The 24,986-nt window shown below is 56.0% G+C and overlaps 1 protein-coding gene across 1 annotated transcript; it reads left to right on the top strand.

The window, feature by feature from the left end:
- The first annotated feature begins 2,303 nt into the window (after positions 1-2,303).
- On the top strand, positions 2,304-15,912 carry ADAMTS15 (ADAM metallopeptidase with thrombospondin type 1 motif 15). The gene is given in 10 exon segments (XM_040534625.1): positions 2,304-2,426; positions 2,461-2,825; positions 2,828-3,414; positions 8,246-8,378; positions 9,189-9,356; positions 9,749-10,032; positions 10,373-10,550; positions 11,158-11,339; positions 12,317-12,492; positions 12,915-15,912. Coding segments are annotated over 9 exon segments (2,796 nt in total). The 5' UTR covers positions 2,304-2,426; positions 2,461-2,518; the 3' UTR covers positions 13,696-15,912.
- Positions 15,913-24,986: the final 9,074 nt, after the last annotated feature.

Here is a 24,986-nt window from a genome sequence, read left to right as displayed (position 1 = left end):
AGAGTGAGCAAGGGCAGGGGAGGCTGTGAGAGAGTAGCAGGCTGAGCTGCATCACTTAACTTCGACCCCAAAAACACTGGTACAGTGTTAACGTCATGGGGCAGAGCTAAAAGCCAGAGTCTCAGGGGATGGAGTGGGTCCCGGCTCAGCAGATCCAAAACACTCACATTTTCTGCCTGCTTTCCCCATCAGGAGACAGTCAGATGTCCTCCAGGCTGGAGATAAAGCCCTGCCAGTTCGGTTTGACTCATCCTCTCTTGCTGGAGAAGATCTGCCCGATGCAGCAGCGATTAACCCTGGCTAGATGGCCATGGGGCTGCAGCACCTGGAGCCAAGGTGCTCTCACGGTGCATATGGGGACATTTTTGCTCCCTTTTCCATCTGCTCCTCACTGGTATCCCTGCAGGGCAGAGACCCCTGAGCTCCTGGCTCCACGTGCCAGGTCTGTGCTGTTTTTTTTCCCCCAGCGCTGAGCACCAGCCCCTGCTGGAGATGGCGAAACCTCTGCTGCCCTCCCGTCGCGTGTGAAGGGAAGGAGAATTTACTGTCCCTAAACACGAGGCCACGAAGAGCAAACAGAGCAGAGGCGGAGACGAGAGGAAACACGCCAGCATCCCCGTCCCACGCAGGAACCCAGCACGGCTTCAGAAATCAGCTTTGTACCTGAGATGTCCCCGGGAGCAGTGGGCTCAGCCCAGAGCAGGATGGTGCTGTGAGGGGCACTGCCAGGACCATGTGCCACCGGGGATGTTGCTCCTGTCTCCTGGCCTTCAGGGACAAACCCATCCCGTCGGATGGAGCAGTGCTGAGGGAAGGAAGACTCCCTCCTGGCACCTGGAGATGCCCCAGATCATGTCCAGGCCTTTTCCCCTTCCACCTCCACCCGCTGTGCTGCCAGTTTTGTCTCTGTGGCCCTCTCAACATCCCCGGACATGTTGCATGTTGGCCAGCAGACAAAATCCCTGATTCACCAAGCACAGCCTGCGGATTTTTGGGTCACAAGTTCAGCTGCAAGGCACACAACGAAGCACAGCCCGGTGACAAACCACCGTGTGGGGAAGTGCTAGCACCAAAATGAGCCAGGCTGCAGGCTATAGGCTCTGCATCTTAAGCAGCAGCCTTGGTTTATGTTCCAGACATACACACATTTTCAGGCTGTGCTTACAGCCCTTGCTGAGGCTTGAAATCACATCAAAACCAGTGCATTTGCAAAAGGGCCTTAATTCAGCATTAAACCAACCCCGGCTGCTGGAACGGCACGTGGGCTGCGAGGATGTGTGTGACTTGGGTGCCCGATGGCAGCTCGGGAGCGCTGCTGAGATGTCTGTGCTTCTCTGGGCACAAAACCAGCTTGAATGGGAATGAGGGGGGAGACCCTCTTGGGCAGCTCCCTGTGCAGTGTGTCCCAGTGTTGGTGTGCCCATTGCCATCAGAAAATCTGGTCCTTGGCTGCAATCACCGAGGCCTCCTCATCTCTCTCCTTTTAGCTCTCCTGCTCCAAATAATCCCACCCGTGATGAGATCTTTCTAGCGTCAGCAGCCCCAGCATCCTTCCCACCCCCAAATCACGGTGTGTTTGGTGGGCATGAGGAAACCCCTCTCTTCCCTTACAGTCCTTATAGTGCGCCTTGGGGTCTCAGGGGAGGGGACAACTTGGGTCCGAACGCTCACCGAGTGGGTGAGCCCTCCCTTTGGGTGCCCTGGGGATGCGGGGAGGCTAAGCTCCCCCTGACAAGTGGAAATTGCCCCTTTGCCCCCTGGTTGGAGCCCCGGGCAGGGGCTGGGGCAGGGCAGTGAGGGATGTGCCGTGCCCAAAGCTGCTCCCCTGGAGCCCCCTGGTCTGCAGGCACAAGACGTGGAGTTGTGCTGGGCTGGAGGGCTCATGGAGGGACGCTGCCCCGGGCTCAGTGAGGGGCTCGGTCTGAAAATCAGGTTAATGAAGCCAGCCCCACTACAGTGACCAGCACACCCTCCGTCCTGCCAAACACAGCCTGTCCCGAGCAGAGCATCCCCCAATTCTCCTCCCAGCCCTCCTCCTCTCCACACCCCAGCTTTGCTCCCCCTTCCCCGGGGGGATCTGGGGGGGGTCTCCCCCTCCCTCTCCTCCTCGGAGCCGAACCTGCGGGAGCATCCCCGGGGCTGCAGGGCCAGGAGCGGGGCTGGCAGCTCCGGCTTCGCTTTTTATTTTTTTATTTTTTTATTTTCTCCCCTCCCCTTCTCCGCTCTCCCGGCCCCGCTCCGCTTCTCTCGGCCCCGGAGTGGCTGCGGCGGGGCCAAGCCGCGCCCCGCTCCCCCCGGGAGAAAAGCCATATATAAAAGCCCTGCGCCCCACAAGGCAGGTAGCGGCGGGGCAGGCGGCTCGCACTCCTCTCCCTCCGGCCTCCGCCGAGTTTTGGGAAGAGGAGGAGGAGGAGGAGGGAGGGAGGAAGAAGAAGAAGAAGAAGAAGAAGAAGAAGAAGAAGAAGATAGAAGAAGAGGGGGGCTCCTGCTTTCTCCCCCCCCCATGTGAGCCGGGACGATGCTGCCGCTGCTGCTGCCGCTGCTGCTGGGTGCCCGGGCGTTGGGCGCGCCCCAGGGGGACACGGCGGTGGTCACCCCGCTGCGCCTTGACCCCGACATCAACGGGAGGCCCCACTTCGGGCGAGGCGGCCCCGCCGAGGCCGTGGTCTTCCAGCTGTCGGCTTTCGGGGAGGATTTCTACCTGCACCTCGCCCCCGACGCCCGCTTCATTGCCCCCGCCTTCGCCGCGCAATACCTGGGCACCGTGCCCGGTGCCGCACGCCCCCGTCCCGGCCTCCGCCACTGCTTCTACTCGGGGGATGTTAACGGCGACCACGCGTCCTTGCCGCCCTCAGCCTCTGCGGGGGGCTCCGGGGGGCTTTCGGCTACCGAGGAGCCGAGTACACCATCAGCCCGCTGCCCGGGGGGGCGGCTGGGGGAGCCCACCGCCTGCAGCGCCGCGGTGCCGGCCTCCCACTCGGGGCATCCGCCTCACGTTGTGCCGTGGGCTCCGGCCTCACCCCCGGAGTCCTGCAGGCGTTGGCCAAGTACCGGGGGAGGGCTGGGGGGGCGCCGGGGGGGAGAGCCAAGCGGTTCGCCTCTGTGCCCCGTTATGTGGAGACCTTGGTGGTGGCCGACGAGTCCATGGTGAAGTTCCACGGGGACGACCTCCAGCACTACCTGCTGACCCTCATGGCCACGGCCGCCCGCCTCTACAAGCACCCCAGCATCCGCAACCCCATCCAGATCTCCGTCGTCAAGTTCCTCCTCATTGGGCAGGACGACAAGGGGCCCAAAGTTACCGGCAACGCCGCCCTCACCCTCCGCAACTTCTGCGCCTGGCAGAAGAAGTGGAACAAAGTCAGCGACAAGCACCCCGAGTACTGGGACACCGCCATCCTCTTCACCAAGCAGGTGGGTGCGGGTCCCCGGGGAGGGGGGGACGACCCGGCAGGGCTGCCCCCCCTCTCCCCCAGGAGCCCTGCACCCTGCCGCCCCTCGCCTCCCACCTCCTCTGCATCCCCTGCACTGTGCGTGTCCCCCCCCCAGCCCCAGAGCCCTTTCCCAAGGAGCCCTCCACCCTCACTGCCTGGCTTGGATGGCAAAGGGGGGCGGCGGGGAGGGAAGCAGAGGTGTGGAATCTGCTTGAGCCAGCCTGGTTTTGGCCGGCAGCCTGCAGAAAACCCTGCTGAGGGGTGAGTGAGGCCAGGAGGTGTGCAATGGCAGGTTGTCCCCATGCACAGAAACCTGCCGGTCCCTCCCGGAGGAGGGGAAACCCCCCCCAGCATTGGCAGCTAGCTCCATTAGAAAGCAGCCACCACCCCAAAAAGCAGGGTCTGAGCCCAGAAGAGGAGGAGGAGGGCGGCCAGCCCCAGTTCCCCCCGGCTGGGAAGCACTTGTGCGTTGCAGCTTGTGGTGGCACCTGCCAAGAAAAAGCCTCTCCCCGCTTCCTCTGAGTCATGCGCGAGGTCTTCCTGAGGACCCGCAGCTCTCCTCTGTGTCCCGGCTGCTCCGCGTGGACCCAGTTCAGGGCTAAGGAAAGCACTGGAGAAACAGGCAGTGCTTGCAGCCCCAGGGAGTTGAGGGTCTGGCTGTATCCCTGCTTCTCGCTAGAGGTGTCACCGTGCTCGATCGGCCCCAAGGCTGCTAGTGGGAGGGAAGAAGGATGCGCCCAGGTTGAAGGGGACGGTCCCATTTTCCCCCAATGCAGGTTGTGGCAGCAAAGACAACTTGCGTTTTCTCTTTGCCTTCTCCCTGCCCAGCTGTCTGGATGAGGGATGTTTTGGGAACTCCCCTCAGCAGCAGCGAGGCCATCCCCAAGCTGCTTTCCAGGTCAAGCACTCGAGGGTGGGAAGGATGCTGCTGCCAGTTTGGCTTGGCTGCCCCTCGCAAGTGCTCAGTGCGGGCAGGAGCGATGCTGTGCGGGATGTGAGACACCTCAATGCCCCACCTCCCTGTCCCCCCACCCCAAGCAGGGTCTGTGTCCTCTGGGCAGGGGTAAATCCTGCTGGAGCAGCTCCTGTCTATGCCGGGTGGCTGCAAAGGGGAGGAGGAAGCCTGCTGACACCTCTGTGGGCAGGAGCCAGCTCCATCTCTGGTGGAAACCCGGTGAGGTCACCAGAGCTGCACGTGGGACAAAGTTGGGCCCGGGGATCTGCAAGCCACGCCGTCCTGCAGCGCACAGCATGGCTGGGCTGCATTTTTTACACATTGCTAAACCGTCCATTCCTGAAATCCCAAGGCAAGCTCAGTGCAAAGGCACACGATCAAGGAGACATCTGCCTTCCTTGAATGCATCCATCTGTGGTCCCCTGACACCCCAGAGCTTATCTCCCTGCCAAAAAGCTGTTACATAAGCTCCCAACTTAAATTTCACTTTGAGCCCAGTTGATCGGCAGTTTCCAGTTGTGTCAACAAGTTGCTGATGGATGGGGCTGGCCTCTCCTGCCCGGCTTTGCTCCCTGATGCCGGTCGTGCTGGACGGAGGATTCGCCTTTGGGGAGCTCGCTCCTGCCCAGCCGGATGGCGCGGATGTGCCAGCAAGCATGGCCACAGGGTCTTCACCTTCCTTCCCGAGCCGGTGCTTGCCGGAGGGGCCCGCAGAGCATCATTCATCCTCCAGCTGCCCTCCTGCCTCTTGGAAATAACATCACGCATTGCAAGGAAAGGCTCAACTAAAATTTTCACCCATCCTGAACCTTGACATCCACTGGCTGTAACAGCAAAGGTTTGCTGAACTCCTTCGGCCTCCCATCAAACCGAAGGGATGTTGCTCCAGAGGACATCTCGCTGTAGCACAGCATCATGAGGGAGTTTGGAAACCCACGCTCTGAACCTCATGGCTGGGGAGCTCAGATTTTTGGGATTGCTTTGGACACGTGCGGGGTAAACCTCAACAGCCGGGAGAATGCCTGTGGTCTGACCTAGCCTCTGAGTATGTGAATTAACATAAAAGCCACAAGGATCATACTCGGCTGACCTGCAGAAGTTTGCAGGAGGATGAAGAAAAGCCTTTGGGAAGTGTCCACAGATGGAGCTAAGGCTGGCAGGGGAGCCCTGGTGGTGCAGCTCGTGTGCTGCCTGCAGCCCCTTGGCACGGTGCAGGGGCAAGGGCGGCACAGGGAGCACCCGGCCGGCGGGGACAGGATGGTTGTGGCTGTTGTTCCGTGATTTGTGTCCATGCCTGCTTCTGGTTTAATTTCTGGCCATCTGAGCTCCGAGGATGGGTGAGGTGTCAGTGCCTGGGTACCCAGGGTCCTTGCTCGCAGCACGGGGCTCTCCGCTCGCTTTGCCTCTCCGGGCTGTCTCCGAAATGGACAGAGCCCAAATGTCCAATGTCCATGCATGACAGAATGACAACACAACAACCCCACAGGCTTCATGCTGAGCTTTGCACTCAGGTCCTGGACTTGAGTGTCCCTGCAGGAGCACCTTGCCTCCTCCCCGTGCTTGTGCTGGCAGCAGCAGGGGAGAGTGGAGCTGGTGAGCGCACCATGTAAAGAGAGCGCTGGTCCTTTGCATGCTGCTTTCCCACCTTAAACCCCTTGCATTTCCCTCTCCTTCCCTCCGTAGCTCCAGTCCCTCTCCCTGTCCTGGGCATCACCCCATGAACTCCTTCCCAGCCTCTCCTCCCGTTCCTCCAGCTCCTCTTGGCACCACCACTCACATTACCTCTTGTGCTGCCCTTCCTCAGCAGGCTGCACCCCCGACAAGGCTGCAGGAGGTGGTTTCGGGGGCTCAGGACCCCCTCATTAGAGCCCTGAGCTGCTGCCCATGGGGCTGTGGTTGGGGTCTGAGCCCAGGCCATGGGGGTGATGGAAAACCCCATTAAGAGCTGCTCGTTAATGCGGCCCTGCAGCCAGCAGGCGAGGTTGGGAGCAAGAAGTGGGTCAGTGTGTCAGTGCAGGTGTTGGGCCAGGAGCCAAAAGCTCTCCGCGCCAGCAAGGAAATGGGAACTCTTAAAAGAGCAATGAGCGGGGAGGGTGGCTGCCTGCTCCCTGCATCCCCAGGACACCCCCAAACCCACCACTGTCCCCAAAACCACAGCACTGGCACCGCTGCATCCCTCTAACCCCCAGGTGTAGCTCAGCATGGCGATGGCTCATTTTTGTGGTGTTTTGGGGCAGCTGAGCTTCCTGGCCCCGCTCAGTCACCTTGTGCTTGCTGGGGGTGTGGGGATGCCCCATGCTGGCTCCCGCCATGGGATGTTGTGTGCGGGACAGAGCCTGGGATGCAATGGGATCCCAGATGATGATTAAACCTGCTGCAAAGCGGAGTCAAAGCTGGTTATAAGATAGGGTTTTCCTGCTCTGCATTCTCCTGGTGCTCAGCCTGGTGAGGCACTGGCCACCAAACCAACCTGCGGTGCTGCAGGAGCAAGGGCACCACACCGCATCCATCCCACACCTCTCTGGAGAGCATGGTCTTGTCCGTGCCCGGTAGCCATGCACCTCTCGCTAAAGCCACCTCGGCCCTGGCTGGGGCTCTCTGAAGCTGTCGGGTCTGTTATTTACTGGTAGCTCAACCTGCCTGCGCGGGAATGCCTTCAGTTTGGAAACCTCGCTGGAAATGTTGACAGGGCCACTCGTGCGAGATTTGTAGCAAACCAAGCACTTTGGCTGGCCAGGAGCTGAGCATGAATCACTCTTATTTATAGCATGGGAGCGCCCGGCAAGTCCCTTACGTTTCCTTTTCTTGTGGAAAGCTGCTGCAGCTCCCTGCCCCGTGCATGGCTGCCCCTGCAGCTCTGGGCTCTGTGGGATGGGGACGATGCTCCAGCCCTGTAAAAAAAAACATTGGGGAAGCTGCAGGGAGCCCATCACCCAGCCACACTCCCGCAGGTTGTGATGCTCAAAGGTGGTGATTGCAAATTGGGAAGAAAATGCGGCATTGGTGAGCCAGGAGAAACACGGTGGTGGCTGAGAGCAGGACTTGGCCGAGCCCAGGATGGGCAGTGCTGCCAGCGGTGCTGGCGTGATGTCCCTTGGAGAGGAGCGGAGGGGTGGGGGCATCTGAGGACAAGCTGCTGGGCTTCTTCAAACAGCAGCTTTGGATTCGTGCTGGCACCTTTGGGTGCTGGAGAAGGGCAGGTGTGCCGGTACGTGTGTATCGAAGGTCAGGATCCCCCTGCTGTGACAAGTTCCTCCACGAGCAGATGCCAGGTTCTGGAGCAGATACCTGACCCCAGCAGCTCTGCAGCCACCCTGCTGCCCTGTCCATGCACCTTCCTGTCCCCTGTCCTGGTGGCATCTACCTGGGGTCCCCAAGCTTGGGCTGGCTTCAGCTGGGCTTGGTTCCTCCTGGAGAGACAGCTGCAAAAGGTCTTGGGGACACCGGAGCATTTCCCCTAGCCGTGGTGACCTCTGGGCCCGCTCCAGAAGCTTCTTGTTCCTAGGAAGGAGCAGAGAATGTGTCAGCTGTGAGTCAAGACCAGGTCTTTCCACTGACCCGCCTGGGTCGGGACCTTGAGCTTGCTGAAGGATGGAGCCAGGCTGGCTGCTCTGTGCCAAAAGTGGCTCCACCTTGGCTGGAGGGGCCGCTGGTGTGGGAATTGCTGTCGCTGAAGGCATGGGAGGATGCTAGGTATAAAAAAAGCATCCCCAGTACCAGGGCTGCATGGTCCCATCCCCTGGGGCTGATGCCTCCCCAGCAGCCTGGGGTCAGATCCTGTTGGGATGCAGGGGAATTGGTGGGGACAGGGCCATGTGCCAGCCCCTGGCTAACCCCTTTTCTCTGTGCCCTGCAGGACCTGTGCGGTGCCACCACCTGTGACACACTGGGCATGGCCGACGTGGGCACCATGTGCGACCCCAAGCGCAGCTGCTCCGTCATCGAGGACGACGGGCTGCCCTCGGCTTTCACCACCGCCCACGAGCTGGGTAAGGCATGGTTTCGCGGGCTCTGTGCAGGCTGGGGTCCCCCGGTCCTGGAGCGTGGAGGGGGAAACTGAGGCATGGGCACCACACCACCACGGTGCAGCGCATGGCAAGCCCTGCATTTCTGGAGGAAAAAAACACGTGTGGTCTTGCTGCTGTGCTCACGTCAGTGGTTCTTCCCAGCCTCGTGGCTTCTGCATCACCAAATCCCATCCTCCCGCCCGGCTCTGGAATCGGGAGGGGTGGAGCGACACTGGCAAGGTTCAGAATAGCCCTGGTCCAGCCTCCGGAAGGCCAGACAATGACAGGCATCCGGAGCAGGGAAACTCCACCTCAGGCTGGGTAGGAAAGAGTGGCTGAGAAAGTGAAAGGCTTTGCTGTTGTGGTTGCTTGGTTTCCAGGATCTGGGAATCCTGAAATAACAGGCGGAGGCTGGGGGTTGCTGAGGGCACACCTACATCCGGAGACACTAGCTCTGCTGCCTCCTTTTCTCCGAAATTGCCTTTGTTCTTCTTGCAACTGATGGCCATACAGGAAGGAGAGGGGAAGCGTGATGGAAAGGGCGCTGGCTTGGGGATGCTGCTGTCAGGATGACGTGTGCCTGTTCCCACATCCACATGCAGCCTGAGCCAGGCTACATGCAATCCCCATCCATCCCCAGACATCACCTTCTCCTCTTGGGCTGTCCTTTTGCCATCCTTGCAAGAGTTTTCCCCACTATATGCCTCAGTTTCCCCCACTGCAAACAAGAGAGGGGGCCCTCCACTGTGTGCTGAGCGGGGTTCCTCATGTCGCCCCCTTTCCATCTCCCAGGCCACGTCTTCAACATGCCCCACGACAACGTCAAGGCCTGCGAGGAGGTCTTCGGCCGGCTGAAGACCAACCACATGATGTCCCCCACCCTCATCCAGATCGACCGCGCCAACCCCTGGTCAGCCTGCAGCGCTGCCATCATCACCGACTTCCTCGACAGCGGCCACGGTGAGCCCTCCTGCTGCGCCCTCGCTCTCCTGCCCTCGTCCCCATCCTGTCCTGGTCCCTGCTGTGGGGAGCAGGATCTGTCCCAGGGCTGGTGGTGCAGGGTGGCTGTGATGGGGACAGGCTCCTGGGCTGGGCAGCGGCTGTTCTCCAAACAAAATGAGAAGGAAGCGGGGAGTTCGGCAGCATTTCTGCATCAGCCGGGTGTCCCCATCAGTGACATCTGCTCTGCCAGTGCGGCTCTACCCAGCGTCACCAAGAGATGGAGTCACGTTTTTTCCCTCTGCCTTTGTTGTTGCTGGATTTCGTATCCACAATGAGCGGGCTGAGACGTGGCTGAGCCCACGAGGCTCCCCACGAGGACCCGATCGATCTTCCCCTCCCTGCTCCCGCAGGAGACTGCTTGCTGGACCAGCCCTCCAAACCCATCCCGCTGCCCGAGGACCTGCCGGGGACGAGCTACAGCCTGAACCAGCAGTGCGAGCTGGCCTTTGGCGTGGGCTCCAAGCCCTGCCCGTACATGCAGTACTGTGCCAAGCTCTGGTGCACAGGCAAGGCGCGCGGGCAGATCGTCTGCCAGACCCGCCACTTCCCCTGGGCTGACGGCACCGGCTGCGGCGAGGGACACTTCTGCCTCAAGGGCGCCTGCGTTGAGAGGCACAACGTCAGCAAGTACAGGGTGAGTGCCTGAAAGCGCCCTGCAGGATCACCCCTGGATGCTTTTGCATGGGTACTGGCTGGGCGGTCCCCACTGGGGACCCTGCATGGGGACACTGATGTGAAAGGAAGACAAGGGAGAGCAGGGATGCATGGTGCAAGCAGTCAACAACTCTTTTTCAAGGCTGGATGTGGCTGTGCTCCTCTCTCTAGCCCTATGGAAGACTGGGGACCTGCAAAACTGCAGGTCTCCCTTGTAGAGGCAGGTAGCAAAGGGATGGCTTTGAGACCGGAGAGCCCCTGTTTGGGATGGAGCCACCAGGGAAGGGGACGGCGGGTCTCACTGTGCCGTGTCCCACCAGGTGGACGGCGGCTGGGCCAAGTGGGCGCCCTATGGGCAGTGCTCGCGGACGTGCGGCGGCGGCGTGCAGCTGGCCAAGCGCGAGTGCACCAACCCGGTGCCTGCCAATGGGGGCTCCTACTGCGAGGGTGTCCGCGTCAAGTACCGCTCCTGCAACCTGGACCCCTGCTCCACTGCAGGTAAGGGAATGAGAGGCGAATCCTGCTGAAATAGACGGCCTGAGCTCAGCTCGCTCATGGCTGTCGTCATTAATGCATGCTCCTGCACTGAGCCGAGGGGAAAACCCAGCTTTTTGCATGTGTTGGTTGTTGAGCCAGGCAAGTTCATCAGAGCTGTGAATCCTCTGCTCAACCCCTCCCAGGTGCAGAGGTGCTGCTCACATCTCTGGAGCAGCCGAATTTCAGCAGAGCTGAGCCCTGAGCGTGCCAAAAGCCCAAACTCACCGCAGCTCTCTGGGTGGGGAGGGAGGAGAGCCAGTCTCCAAATGTCAAATTCTTCATCTGTTTCAAAGCGCTTAGAAACATGGTGGGAACGTTCCCCCAGATACACCCCCTGCAAATGTCAGAGGTGACCTTGACATTTGCAGTGCCCCGGTGTCCCTGGGTCACTGTGCTGTGTGAGGAGCAGAATGTCCTGGGCTCAACATGCTGAGGCTACTGGTGCCAATCTTGGGCACCACAGGGTGTGTGTGGCCACCGCGATCTGCACCACCCACAGCAACCCAGTAAAACACACACTGAGGGACTGGTCTGTGCCCCCACCCAATGCACTCCCCCTTTCTTCCAGTGCCAGGGAAGAGTTTCCGAGAGGAGCAGTGTGAGGCTTTCAATGGCTACAGCCACAGCACCAACCGCCTGACCGCCTCCGTCTCCTGGGTCCCCAAGTACTCCGGCGTCTCGCCCCGGGACAAGTGCAAGCTCATCTGTCGGGCAAATGGCACGGGCTACTTCTACGTGCTGGCACCCAAGGTTGGTGAGGGCTGGAGGGCATGAACGAATTGTCCGTGTCTGGTGGGCAGCTGGGTTTGTGTGAGATTATAAAGGAGGGGAATCCACCAGGCTGGAATGAATCTGTGTGTATGCATCTGCTTATTTACTTCATTTGGTCCACAAAGGGTCTTCCTCTGGGTTTGTAAGGCAGCCTATAGGGTATGCTTGTAGTCCTGATGAGAGGCTGGAGTAGCAGATGAGTCCAGAGGAGAGCTACAAAGGACCACAAAGATGTTCAGAGGACTGGAGCACCTCTCCTCTGAAGAAAGGCTGAGAGAGCTGGGGATGCTCAGCCTGGAGAAGAGAAGGCTCCGGGGAGACCTCATTGCACACTTTCAGTAGTTAAAGGGGTCTTATAAAAGAGATGGAGAAGGGCTCTTTACTCGGGTAGATAATGATAGGACAAGGGAGAATGGTCTTGAACTAAAAGAGGATAGATTTAGACTAGACATTAAGAGGAAATTCTTCCCTGTAAAGGTGGTGAGGCACTGGCACAGGTTGCCCAGGGAAGCTGGGGATGCCCCATCCCTGGAGGTGCTCAAGGCCAGGCTGGATGAGACCTTGAGCATCCTGATCTAGTGGGTGTCATCCCTGCCTATGGCAGGGGGTTTGGAATTAGATGGTCTTTAAGGTCCCTTCCAACTTGAGACATTCAATGATAATTATTGTGCTGGGGAAGTGATTCACCTGCCAGGCTGGGCTGTGCAGGCTGGTGCTGGCTGTATTCCTAATGCAGCCCCTTACATTCGCACCGATGCAAAGAAAATGATGTAGATATGGCAGAAAGGGGAAATGATGCCGTATGGCTTTTGTCAGAGCCAGAAGAGCTCAGTTGCAAAGCAGAACATGAACAAGGTGCAACACTGTGCCAGCCAGCACCTCCTCAGGTCTGGCTGGAGTGGGGCTGGCCTCAGCGGGGCAATGCGGGGCCACAGCAGCTTGTCTCACCTCCGCAGGTTGTGGATGGCACCCCTTGCTCCCCAGACTCCACCTCGGTCTGCGTCCAGGGCAAATGCATCAAAGCGGGCTGCGACGGGAAGCTGGGCTCTAAGAAGAAATTCGACAAATGCAGCGTGTGTGGGGGAGACAACAAGAGCTGCAAGAAGGTCTCAGGCTTGTTCACCAAACCCATGTAAGCACTGGGTGGCTACACGCGCCTCCCTCTCTCCCAGCTCTGCTTTTTGGGGTGTACAGGGGAAGGCCGTGGGGCTGGTGAGGAGCAACCTCCAGGTGCCAATGAATGTCTCTGTGTGGAGAGCTGAGCTGTGAGGACACATTTAATGTGGTAATGGCTTCTGCTGGTGGAGCCACCTCTGCATCCTCCGTGGTGTTGAGCTGGAGGAGCTGAAACCTCTTCCCATATCTGGGTGACCTCAGCCTAAACGAAACTTGGCGTGGGGAAAGTGATCTCCACGGGATGGAGGAGATAATCTCAGGGGTGGGAAGATCTCGGGGCTGAGGCCAAGTGGCAGCGGGTGGGAGCAGGGGACACCCAGCAGGGGACACCCCGCCAGCTCCCAGCCTGACGCCCCCCTACCTGCTCCTCCCTTCCAGGCACGGCTACAACTTCGTGGTGGTGATCCCCGCGGGCGCCTCCAACATCGACATCAGGCAGCGGGGCTACAAGGGGCTCATCAGCGACGACAACTACCTGGCGCTGAAGAACGGGCAGGGCAAGTACCTGCTGAACGGCCACTTCATTGTCTCGGCCGTGGAGAGGGACCTGATGGTGAAGGGCAGCGTGCTGCGCTACAGCGGCACCGGCACCGCTGTCGAGAGCCTTCAAGCCTTCAAACCCATCCAGGAGCCCCTGACTTTGGAGGTGCTCTCCGTGGGGAAGATGACCCCTCCCCGGGTGCGCTACTCCTTCTACCTCCCCAAGGAGAGCAAGGAGGACAAGTCCTCCTACAAGAAGGAGGGCAAGACCCCGCCGGACCTCAACAACAGCGTCCTCAGCCTGTCCAACCGCTTGGACGGGGGCAGGCCAACCTACAAGCGGCCCTCCTACAAGTGGGCGGCGGGTGGCTGGGAGGCTTGCTCCGTCACCTGCGGCAGCGGGCTGCAGAAGCGAGTGGTGGCTTGCCGCGACTCCTACGGCCACCCGGCCTCTGAGTGCGAGGCCGCACAGAGGCCGGCTGAGGTCCGGCCCTGCGGGGAGCCCTGCCCGGTGTGGGAAGTGGGACCCTGGGCCCCTTGCTCCAAGAGCTGTGGTCGAGGCTTCAAGAGGAGGATGCTGAAGTGCACGGCCCCGGCCGGGCGCCTCCTGCCCCGGGAGAGCTGTAGTTTTCGGAGGAAGCCGCAGGAGCTGGACTTCTGCACCTTGAGGCCATGCTGAGCGGTGCCAGCAAGGACGGGCATGGTGTCTCTCGGGCTGGTGGGCGAGCAGCAGCCAGGGGTTGGGAGAGGGGGAGATGTCCATAGCACATATCAAATGGGGGAAAAAGAAAAAAGGGGAAAAAAAACAAATGAACAAAGAACAGGACCTGGGTGCGGGGAAGGGCGTGCGCCCAGGCCAGAGGGCTTTCACCGAGCAGGTCGCTCGGAGCCGGAGCAGGAACCAACATCTACCTCGATGCCTCCGCACCACACAGGGACCCGCGGCGGAGGCTGGGAGCCGGAGGATGGACGGATGCCACTGCCCAGGAAGGACCTGAGGACGCGTGGGGGATGTCCCCTCATTGCACATCCGATGCCTGCCCCGTCTTCCCAGGGCCAAGCCTACCTCCCCCCTTCCCTGTCTCCCCCAGCACTCATGCTATGTGGGACCAAATGGATTTACTGTCACAGTGATGGCAAATTGTTCTGTCCAACCACCAGCGTGATGGGGTGCTGGTCTCCTAGGGACTGTCACTTTTGGGGCACACTGGCAATGACTTTGCAATCTGGGCACGCTGCTGCCATGGTCTGGGGAGCCCCAGGAGCATCCCCGTGCCAGGCTGGGAGGTGGTGGCTTCATTTTCGTTTTCTCCTCGTGTTTATGACCTGACCAGTGTAGATTTTATGGTGCTTAACTCCATGTTGTTTTTTAACCTCCTCCTCCCTCTTGTAAACCTTGCGCAGAGGGGGCGATGTTGCTTCCAGGAATCCCTCTCCTGAGGCTGAGGTTTTCCTACGGTGCTTTGGGGAGGCTGAGACCGGCTCTCGGCTAACCGGGTGCCCAGAGCACGGCCGGGTGCTCATTTACACCCCGGTACAGGGCAAAGAGTAAAGTACCCATCTGAAGCTCTTCAGGGCTAAAAGGGATCACTGTGGAAGTGAGATTTGAGCTGTAACTCCAGAAAGCAACTGTACTGTAGTGTCAGGGCGCGGTGCCACGGGGCTGGAAGCATCCCTGCACGTCGCTGGTGCTCGACTCCGCTCTGGAGATGGTGCTCGCTGCCGGGCAGGACCGGCACGCCGTGCCCAGGCAACCTGCCCCCTTCCCTCCGAGCCTCAGCTGGGTCATTTTGCTCTGCATTAACCCCCAGAGATGTTCTGAGCTGCAGAAGAGGAAGATGAATTTGGGTCCTGGGCTTTCCTGAACCTCTTGCAGAGCATCCGTGACCAGCTTCACGCCCCAGGGTTTTGTGCGAGGGTTTGTTCTGTACCTCTGAGGGTTACGTAGTGCTCGGAGGCTGCCTTACCTCACACACCGCCCTCCTCACAACAACCCTGTGGCACATCTCCCCCCCCAGCCTTCTGCTCAGAGCAAACCATCAGGGATCATTTTTACGTCTTGCTTTTCCACTGAAGAAGGAAAAGACTCGTAGGGAGTTAGCTCTGGCTGACAGCAACCCGGAGCCTCAGGGCCGAGCTCTGCTGTTATTGGGATCAGCAGGAGGGGAGCCCAGGGAGGAGCCACAGGTTTTGGGAAGGCAGAAGATGCTTACCTTGCATCTTCTTCAAGCCTACCTTGTGTTCTGTCCCTTGTAGATATAAAGTGGAAGCTCCTCGTGCTCCAAAAGGCGTCCAGCAGCTGTGGGTAGGGTGAGGAAGGTCACAAGAGACAGGACCGTGACAGCACAAACATTTTCTTGCTGAGACCTTTCCCACCAGCTGAGCACATTTCTCGTGATAATGTTTGTGGACCCACCCTCCCTGGATTTATGTAATGCCTTTTTGAACACAATAGTATTTCTGGTCTCCACAGTGCTTGATAGAGCCAGGAGCAGATGTTGTGGTTGCTTTGCACAGCAGGGACGGGATTTAATGTTCTAGGAAATCCCTTCCAGGTCTACATTCCCATGAACGTATCATCCATTTTCGGACAGTTTTCCTGCATAGCCGAGCCTGCAGCGCTTTTGTCTGGGGACAGAGCTCCGAGGAGCTGCCCTTTTGTGTCTTGCCATCAAACAGATGGTTTCCAAGCCACCGAGAAATCGTCATCCTTGTCCAAAGGGGGAAGGACGGGGCGGGAGGGGTTTCTTGTGTGTGGTTCTTTTGCCAAGTGTGCAGCAAAAGGACGGAGATGCCTATTGTACTGGCTGCTTTGTGTATACCATGTATACTAAACATCGATCTCTGCTGTTTGTGCATCAATAGCAAACCTGAAATAAAAACGTATTTAAAGATCCACCTGGTTCCTTGGGGGACGTGTTTGTGCCCACGCCGTTCGGGCGGTGTTTGCAGGGCATTTCTTGTCTTATGGCAGTCCCAGCTCATTAATTGATGGAAGAATTTTGAAGGCCCAGCAGGTTTATTCTGAATATTATGGCAATTTGTCTTGCTTCTGCTGCAGGCTTTTAATTGGAAAACAAAACAAAACAAAACAAAACAGCTTGTTGGGTGAGTCCATGCAAGTGTCCAGGCTCGCCCACACCTGGAAGCAATTACAGCAAAGCTGCAGCACGAGGCTGCTTTGCTTTAGCCTGGAATTGGGATGCTCTTTTGTGAGAACAACAGCCACATAGAGTTAAATGGATTAATGCAAACTGGAGCTGTGCTCTCACATCCTGGAATGACCGTCCCCATTACCGGGACTCCCCATTCCTCATTTGCTCCTTCACTCGTGGGACGAGCCAGCAGCCCCCTTGCACCACCTCTGCCTGGTTCAGGAGCAGAAGCTCAAGGATGCTTGTAAAATGCTCTGAGCAGTTCCCAGCATGGCCTCCGTGAGTCACAGCCCTCCTTTTTACCCCTTGGCCATGGCCAAGGGTGAGATAAGGTGAGATAAGACCCTTCCTGCTAATGGGACGCGTCTGCTGGGGGACGCCTGATGCCACCGCCTCTGGTGCTCCATGGGGACGCAGCTCTTGCTCTTTCATTCCCCCCCCCAAAAAAAGCAGTTTTCTATGCAGCTGTGCTGTAACGATTTGACAAATTCAGCGTGCTTTATTGTTTTGCACAAGGCACCGCACGTTTTGCATTTCCATAAAGAAACAAACAGGACAGACCCGAGCGAGCACCGTCCCCCTCTCCAGCCCGGTGACGGATGGCCTCAGTCCCAACAAATCCCACGCTGCGAAGGCTCCAGCTGCACGCAGCTTTACTGGAACAGAGGCTCACTCCTCCGGGGCCAGGTGATAGCCAGGCTTGTAACCGGCCACCCTTACAAATCCCCCAGAGAGATAAAAACTGGCACAAGGGAAACATTTACCCGATAGGGAAGGAAGAAAACGGGTGCTGCTGCCAGCACCACTGCTTCAAAGGGAAAGTTCATGTTTGGCCAAGTCGTGGTCTGTTTGTTCAGGGCCCTTTGCCACTGGAAAACCTGCAATTACCTAACGGCTCTGGGACCATGGGGACACCTGGCACAGGGTGGGGGACGCAGGTGATGGGCAGCAGGGGCTGGGAGCTGCTGGAGCAGGCTGCAGGAGAAGGAGCAGCGACACAGGGGACACCAATGCATCTTCACCCGCTTCCTCCAGATCCACTAAATAAAAAGGAAACCCCTCTCTTTGAAACCTCAGCCTATGGTTAAAAACAGGGTTAAAAACAGGGTTAAAAACAGGGATTCAAAGGTTACCTGGAGTAGGGAGTGGCGTATGGGCTGGCAGACCAGTGAGCACAGGACTCATGCCTTAGGAAAAGAGGCTGAAAAATGAATATTTCATGTGATAGGTGATCTTCTGAGCCTGAGGTCTGGTTTGCCTGCTTGCTTTCCAAAAGCCAGGCCCAGGGGTCCCTTTCAAGTGCTAGGGGAATGTCCCGTCCACAGAAGGGTAAAACCACAGGTTCCCAGGTGTCGCTTGCCCCTGGCAAGTGTTTAGGAACGGCCCCTCTGCGGGCGTTGGATTTTCTGTTCCCTGCCTTTGGTACATGGAGGGGTTTTGTGCAAAGGAAAAAAAAAACATTCAATAAGTAAAGACCTTCCAAAGTTCGATGGAGCAAGTGCAGTTCCCCCCATGCACTTCTTTTGCTCTGTTCCTGTGCGCTTCCCTGGGCATCCCACTTTTGGAGGAAAAAGTTGGATTACGCAGCCTTCTGCGCTCACCCAGCCTACCTTTTCCTTACATCTTTAAAGAATAAAAATAGCATGAAAATTGAATCTACCCCCCATGGCCTCTCAAGCTCTTACGGCAGCACGTATCACAAGAGCTGAATGAAACGATTTAATACTCCAGGGTATTTGCTGAGCAGGAGGGTCCCACGGCACTCCAGCGAAACCACCAAGTGTTTTGCTCCAAACCTGTCCCTTGCTGAGCCCAAGCACTGAGGATGGCTGGGCAGCACAGACTAAATGCCTTTTGGAAGCCAAAATCCAACCCTGCATCTGGGACCACCTGGAAATCTGCTTGCTTTAATTTGTCCCAAGCTGAAACCTGAGAAGCTTGAGGGAAAGGGAAAAAAAAAAAAAAGGGGTTACCTGAAGTGTGAGCTCAGGGAGAGAAACCACAGAGGGCGAGGGCATTTTTCTGGACAAGAGTGCTTTGTTCAGCTGGACACATGCCTGTGGATCGGCTCCCCGGGGCTGGGATGCTGCCTGCCTATTACTGCTATTGTTGTTTCTTCTTGCCAGGAGACAAAAGCAAAACCAGGCGTGGGCTGAACAAGTGGACCTAAGGGGTAACATGTAGCCAGCGTGCCCGCACACAGCAAGCACAGAGGCTCACGTGAGGCAAGGGGCATGCTATGAAATGCTGATGTGGAGCAGGGATGGGGCACAAAAATAAGCATATTTTTTTTTATGCCAGGATAACTGATTTCCCCCTTTGTCACAATAGACTGCCAGTCACTTGCAGCAGACTAAACTTCCCCACATCATCCTCCCCAGCCAGCAAGCTGACACATTCCCACAAGCATTTATTTTTTCTGTATTTTTTCTAATTATATAACCCAGTCGGTGCCAAACGTGTCCAGCCAACTCTAATCTGGCAGGCAGAGCTCGTGTGTTTATGGCAAACAGACCCTCACTTCCTTGCTGAAGGGTGGCAGGAGAGAGAATTTATCAAGAAAAGGCTTTTTGGAAGTCTCCATGCTGTCAATGGCGACTCCTACAAATGCATAATCCTCGAAGAAGCGACGGCAGAAAGAGAGAGGAGGCGTTTGTTGGCCAAGGACCGTGTCAGCATCTCAGATGGAGGTGAGGGCATGAGCTGAGTCGATCCAGCAGCTGTTAAAAATTATAATCCTTAACTAGGCAAAGCCCTTGGAAATTGCACCGCAGGGCAAGCGGTGGGAGCTTTCCAGCAGACTCCTGGGGAAGGTGCCGCTTTCGGGCTTAGTGTAATTAATATCAAGTTCAGCCAAGCAAGCCTGGGAGGCTGATGGTCTCCCAAATGGTTATTTAATGTGGCTTGATTATTTATTTTTTAAAGTGTTTTATTTTCCTCCTTGTAAATGAATTTAACGCTGGGGAGAGGTGTTGGATTGACAGCTCTGGAAATACAAGCCCTGAAGGAAAAATGTTTGGGAGTCCTGTAAGTAACAACACCGCATGTAATCCAGGCGTTAGGGTAATTATTTGCAGCGACAGTAACAGCTGCTTTTTGCTCCAAATTCAATAATAGATATTGCTGTGAGACCACAGGGATTAGGCAGTGGTTGAGACGCTTTCAGGTGGCCGGGAGCGTAGGGCACGGCGGGGGCTGGCTGAGGCCACCGGTGGTAATACATGCTGTCCCTTAGCCACCAGGCACTTCGGGACACGGCTCGGTGCCTAATTGTTATTAATGTTAAAATACCACCCATTTTTCTGAGCCCATGAGTTTGTTTTGAGCAGGCGCTCCAGCACCTCTCTGCTCGGTGCAGCCTTCAGCTTCACGCATGTGCTCCAAGGTTGCATGGAGGCTGTATCAAAGCCTTTGTGGCTTACGGAGATGAGAGAATATACTAAATATATCCCTTCCCACACCACTGGGCAAGCTCTTTTCCTTGCTAATATGCTGCTCTGGCCTTTTATACAAGTCTTTTATACAAGCCTTTTATAGCACTTGCAATGCCTTCAAAGTGCAGCGCGCAGGCTCGGAGCAGCAGAAACGTGTTAGCAGAATCCTGGGCACTACAGGGACCACATCCCAGTGGCAGGGATCGTTACAGCTTGCCATGTTCCCAATGCCACGTGCTGTCCAGAAGCAGCTCCACAAGCTGCATGAGCACAGGCAGGACATCTGGGCCAGGGATGGAGGTAAAGGAGCAGTGAGGGGATGAGATGAGGGAAGACTGAGAGCCACCATTATGCTCGGCTCTACTGGGGCATCTTAGTAAAGCCCAGGGAATTTGGGAAAAAACAACATCCCCATGCTCTATGGTAAGTGAAATTAGGGAGACCAAAGGCCATGTCTTCATTTGTCTTTAGATACCTTCAGCATCTGGAGGTTTTGGGGTCTTGCCTGGGGTCGCACTGGGGCATGGCCTTGATCTGGGTTGTCCCCAGGTGCCCATTAACCCCTGGCTTCGGCATTTCTGAGGTGAGGATGTATTACGTGGAAAAACAAACATGCAGGAGAACAGGCACTGAAAGACGGGGAGAACCTGGATGGTATTTTTTTTTATCCCAAGGGCAAGAGAAAAGGGAGTGAATGGAGAGAAAAGGAAATAAGGAGAAAGAATAAAAACAAGGGAAACCTCAAGAGGGAGACTTGCTTGTTGGCCCCTGCTGCTCTGCTCTGCTAACACAAGGCAGCTGTTATCCCACCTGGATCCCAGGTTTTGGGTTTTCCATGTCCCTGGAGCACTGCACAGCAGCCAGGGATGCTTCATGAGCCCGTGCCCAGGGTGTGGGTAATGCACGGCTGTCAGAGGCGGTAGGGAGAAAGGAAAATATTCTTTTGTTGTTCAGAGGGAGGGTTTTCTCTTGTGTTTTTTTGGAAAGGGGGGAATTGTTGGGAGTATAAGTCTTCTTGCAAATAAATTTTTTGGCTCATTTCCTTTTCAACATTTTTTTTATGCTTTTGAGGAGGAGAAAGGGAAACAAAAAGAGACAACGTTCTTCTTCCAGCTCTTAGGACTATCATTGTCTCCAGGAACAAGGATCTGACATCCTGATGAAAAAGTGAAGCACAAAATTTGTGCTGCCAAAGCCTTTTTTCAATATATATATATAAAAGGACAATCTCCAGGATTAATGATTCTGCATCCTTCCTTCCTTCCTCCCATTGCTCGTGCAGATGCAATTATAAAGGCTTTAGTGATTTTATTTGCTAATGGGGTCTATTTTTTGTTCCTTGTTTTATTATTTTTTTTTCTCCTTTTTTCCCCATTTTGGAAAAGCAGCAGACCTGGGACCTACAAAACCACCAAAATCCACTCTTTCCAGAGCTTGTTATCACCTCGCCCTGTCCCTGACTGCTCTTAGCATCTCCAGCCCTGAGCTAAGTCACCTGACTGGGGGTTTCCTGGGCAAAACCCCACGTGCCATCCCCGCTGCCCAGCAGAAACCACCAACCCGTCACCTCTCTCTCCTTTCATCCTCGCTGGCTCCATATTTTCATGCATTACGTGTTAAACGGAAAAGCAGAGCTGGTCATTTGGTCCCGGTGGGGGCTTTGGGTTTTTCTTTGTGGTTTAAGGCCAAGGCTTTCAAAGCTAAAGGGCAAAGGCATTTTGGAAGCGAGTGGTGGTTTGGGGGGGTGTTGGCAGCCTTGCTCTGGCTCTCCCAAGCCGGCAGCACAGCCTTGGCTCTGGGTAATCCTTAATTCCACAGCACGTGGGGAAATCCTGGCTTTGGGACACCACAAACCCCATCAATCCATGTCAGGCACCTCAGGTTGGAAAAACAAGGGGAAATTTGCTTTTTTTTGTTGTCCTTTTGGTGTCAGGAATAAGCTCGCAAAAATGTTTGATTGGCAGGGGGTGCGTGCAAATAGCAGAGCTGGCAAAAATGGATAAAAATGCTGAAACCTCTTGGTTTGCGGGAAAAAAATGGGGTGGGCACAGCTCCTGTAGGGGGACAACATGGGATGGGGGAGCAGCCGAAAAGCTGCTGGATGCACACAGCTGCCTTGCCGCTCCGTGGCGGGAGGGCTGCCGCCGCTGACGTTTCCTATTTGGACCCAAAAAAGCAATGTCTGCTCTAATTAGCGTGTCGCGTGCATGTGCGTGTGTGGGGGAGGCAATGTTTTTGTTTCCTTTTAGGAAGAAAGAAAAAAATAAAAAAACACCAAAAAAAAAAAAAAAAAAGCACAGAATTAGCTCAGTTGCAAAGCCAACGAGTTGTCTCAGGGGGAAGGGGATCCAAAGGATTTGCTCTGAACCAGCCGAGGGGAACGTGCATGGTGCTGAGCAGCCAGCACGGCTGGGAAATTATTCACCAATTCCTAAAACTGCTATGGGGGGGTTGTCCTTATTTTTGGGGTGATTTTACATGGCAAAAAGCTAACAGTGCTGCCTTTTGCAGCCAAAGCAGTGCCCTGCACATCCCACTGCACTGCTTCTCTCTCCTCACTGTGAAGATTTCCTCCAGGGTTATTTTTTTGCACAGCATTATTTGTGCTGGGGGAAAGCCAAAAAGCACCAGAGAACCCATTTCTGATGCCTCCTCATCATTGTGCCCTCTTTTCTCCCCGTGGCCAGGACTTCACAGAGAAGCTGCCGGTGTGAAGTTGCAAGGGTTAAATATTCCACTCGTTTTTTTCTCATTTTGTCTCGTTAATATTGCCTCTGAAAAAAAACAAACAGAGGCGAATCCCGCCCTTTCCCTGGGGATTCTTTCTTGGCTTGTTCCAGAGAACATTAAATTATTTGTCTTTTTATTTTTTATTTTTTTTAAATTTCAGTGTCTTGTTCCGGCAGCCTTGGGGATTGAGGAAACCAAACGTCAGGATGAACAAGGGAAGCCAAAAACCCAAATAAATAAATAACTGATAAACCTGGAGCGGAAAGGAGATAAAAACCTGACGACATTCCTCTCGTGGTGCGGAGCTGAGAACGTCGATAAATTCATCTACACCGTGGGACGGACGGACGGATGGACGAGGCCATGGGGCTTCACTGATGGCTGTCAATGTGGTGGGAGATGCAAGCACGGTTATTTAGGAAAAAGCCCTAAATCCTCCTCATTCGGAACACTGGGCCTGCTCTTTGGGGATAAATTGGTGGCTCTAGTAAAAGGGGAATTTGTGAGAAATCACACTGCTTTGTGGGGCCAGAGGCTGGCTGACTGCAGAGGGTACGTGAAGCACTCGGCGTCCTCTGGGCTCAGCCCTTTGTCTTTTCCCAGGACCAGCTTCAGTTTCTGTGGATGGCTCTAAAAAAAAAAACAACAAAACAGAACCCACTTTAACCAAAATTAGGGAAAAATGACATGGCCCAAAAAGGAAAAGAAAATGAAGTTTTTGGGAGCAGCCCAAATGCCCGTCCGTGACAGTCTCCTCAGCCTTGCTGCACCAGACCTTCAGCCTTTCCACTGGCCCCGGCTGTGCCAGCACTAAATTGTCCTGAATTACGTATACAGAGCCAGTGTTGTGCCTCCATCAGTAGAAATATTTGGGGTTTGCTCAAAACATTGTGAAAAACAATGCAGGGAACGTTACAAAAAAGAAAAAAAAGAGAGCGGCAGTGTTGTCATGGGTGCGCTCTCCTCCTTTCCACACCTTGTGCTGTATTTTATTTGCGAAAACAGCACTGAGAGATGCTCGCAGCCTGGTTAGGGTCACCCATGGCACTTTCTGGGGATGCAGTGAGCATTTCCCAGGTGTTTTCACACCTTACCGAAGAGGCCCCTCTGTGTTCTCCCTCTGTAGGAAGAGGACTCATGCGCCTTCCCCACTAATCTCCCATCTCCGAGCTCCTCGGAGCCGATAATGAAAAACTTCCCGCTGCGCCGGGGCCGCTGCTTTTCCAGGTTAAGAACCGCTCCTCAAGGAATCCGACAGCCATAACAAAACAATTTGCTAAGATAACATTAGTTCAGCATTGTGGCTGCTCGGCTACACGTGCCGCTGCTTGGGGGCAGCGCTCGGAAGGCTCCTGGGGCCCCGACCGAAAACTGCTGCACCCCTGGACTGTGCCCTGCAGAGGGACACCCATCCTGGCACATCCTAGGGGTGATTTAAATGAAGTGCCAGGATGAATTGGGGTCAAACAGGAGGTTTGCTATTTAACTGGCACAGGTGGGAGGATTTGGGGGGGATGCTCCGGGCCACACCACTGCCGTCTGCATCCCGGCACCTGCTGCAGTGCGGGTGCACGAGGGTCCTTCCCACCCAAAGGGACGGATCCGGCAGCCACATCACCTCTCCCTGCTCAGAGGGAAGCCTCTTGCTGGAGCTGCTCATCGGATCCCCGCCTGCTCAAGGCCAACATCTGCTGAGCGTGTACAGAGCCGGCAGCGGGTGTGCAGCCTTCCCAGCCCATGCTCCCATGTTTACTCACACAGGGCTTGTTTAAAGCTGGTTTGACAGCAAAATGGATGCGTGCAGTTTTTGTTATGGCTCAGGCAGATCTGATGTCTCCCCAGGGCCCGGCTTCGCCTCCTTTCAAGGATGGAAAAATACGATCCAGAGCCCACTGCCGTGCAAGGAGGGCTTCCCACTGCGCCTCCCTCGGGCAGGCTGGTGTCGAGAGGAAAAGCAATGCTCAGGAGGGTGATGGTCTACATTTTATAAAGAAGGGCCAGAGCTCCAGTCTGGGTAGAGGCTCACCATTCCCAGCTGGTGGCCCACCATTTAGACCCCTTTCCCTTTGGAAAGCAAAGTCCATCCTCATCCATCCTCCTGGATGGCTTTATTCCCCTCTAAAGGTGAGGGCGTGGGTGAGAAGCTGCAGGGGAAGAAATGTTAACACACACTGCCCTAAATCTTTTGATAGACCCTCTAGCCAGGCAGCCACAAATCAGGATGGCCCTGAGCTTTCAGTAAGGCAGGGCAGCTCAAAAAATCAGCCAGCAATATGTCTACCCCTAAACTGTACAAATCACATCCCAGTGACCCCTCGGCATGCCTGGTGGAGGGAGAAAGCAGAGACAAGACCTGTGCCGTGTTGCACCCGATGGCAATGGGATGCTCTCACAACAGGAGGGCTTTTGGGTCAGGGGATGATGGTGGGAAGAGCTGCTGCTGTTGGGGGCCTTGGGCTTGCATCACTGCAGGGGAAGGGAGAAGGAAAACAGAAGCCTTGAAGCAGCGAGAAATCCCTCCTGGTTTTCTGTCTTGTTCAGAAATAAAATACCCCAAATAGCCTGAGAACGGGGCTGCTCAGCAGATGGTACTTTGGCCCTTTCGGGAAGATTTCTCTCTCTGCAGCTGGGAATCCATGATGGGAATCTGA

Source organism: Cygnus olor, chromosome 22, assembly GCF_009769625.2.
Source record: "Cygnus olor isolate bCygOlo1 chromosome 22, bCygOlo1.pri.v2, whole genome shotgun sequence".
In the NCBI taxonomy this organism is placed as follows: domain Eukaryota; kingdom Metazoa; phylum Chordata; class Aves; order Anseriformes; family Anatidae; genus Cygnus; species Cygnus olor.
This window is presented reverse-complemented; position numbering and strand designations above follow the sequence as displayed.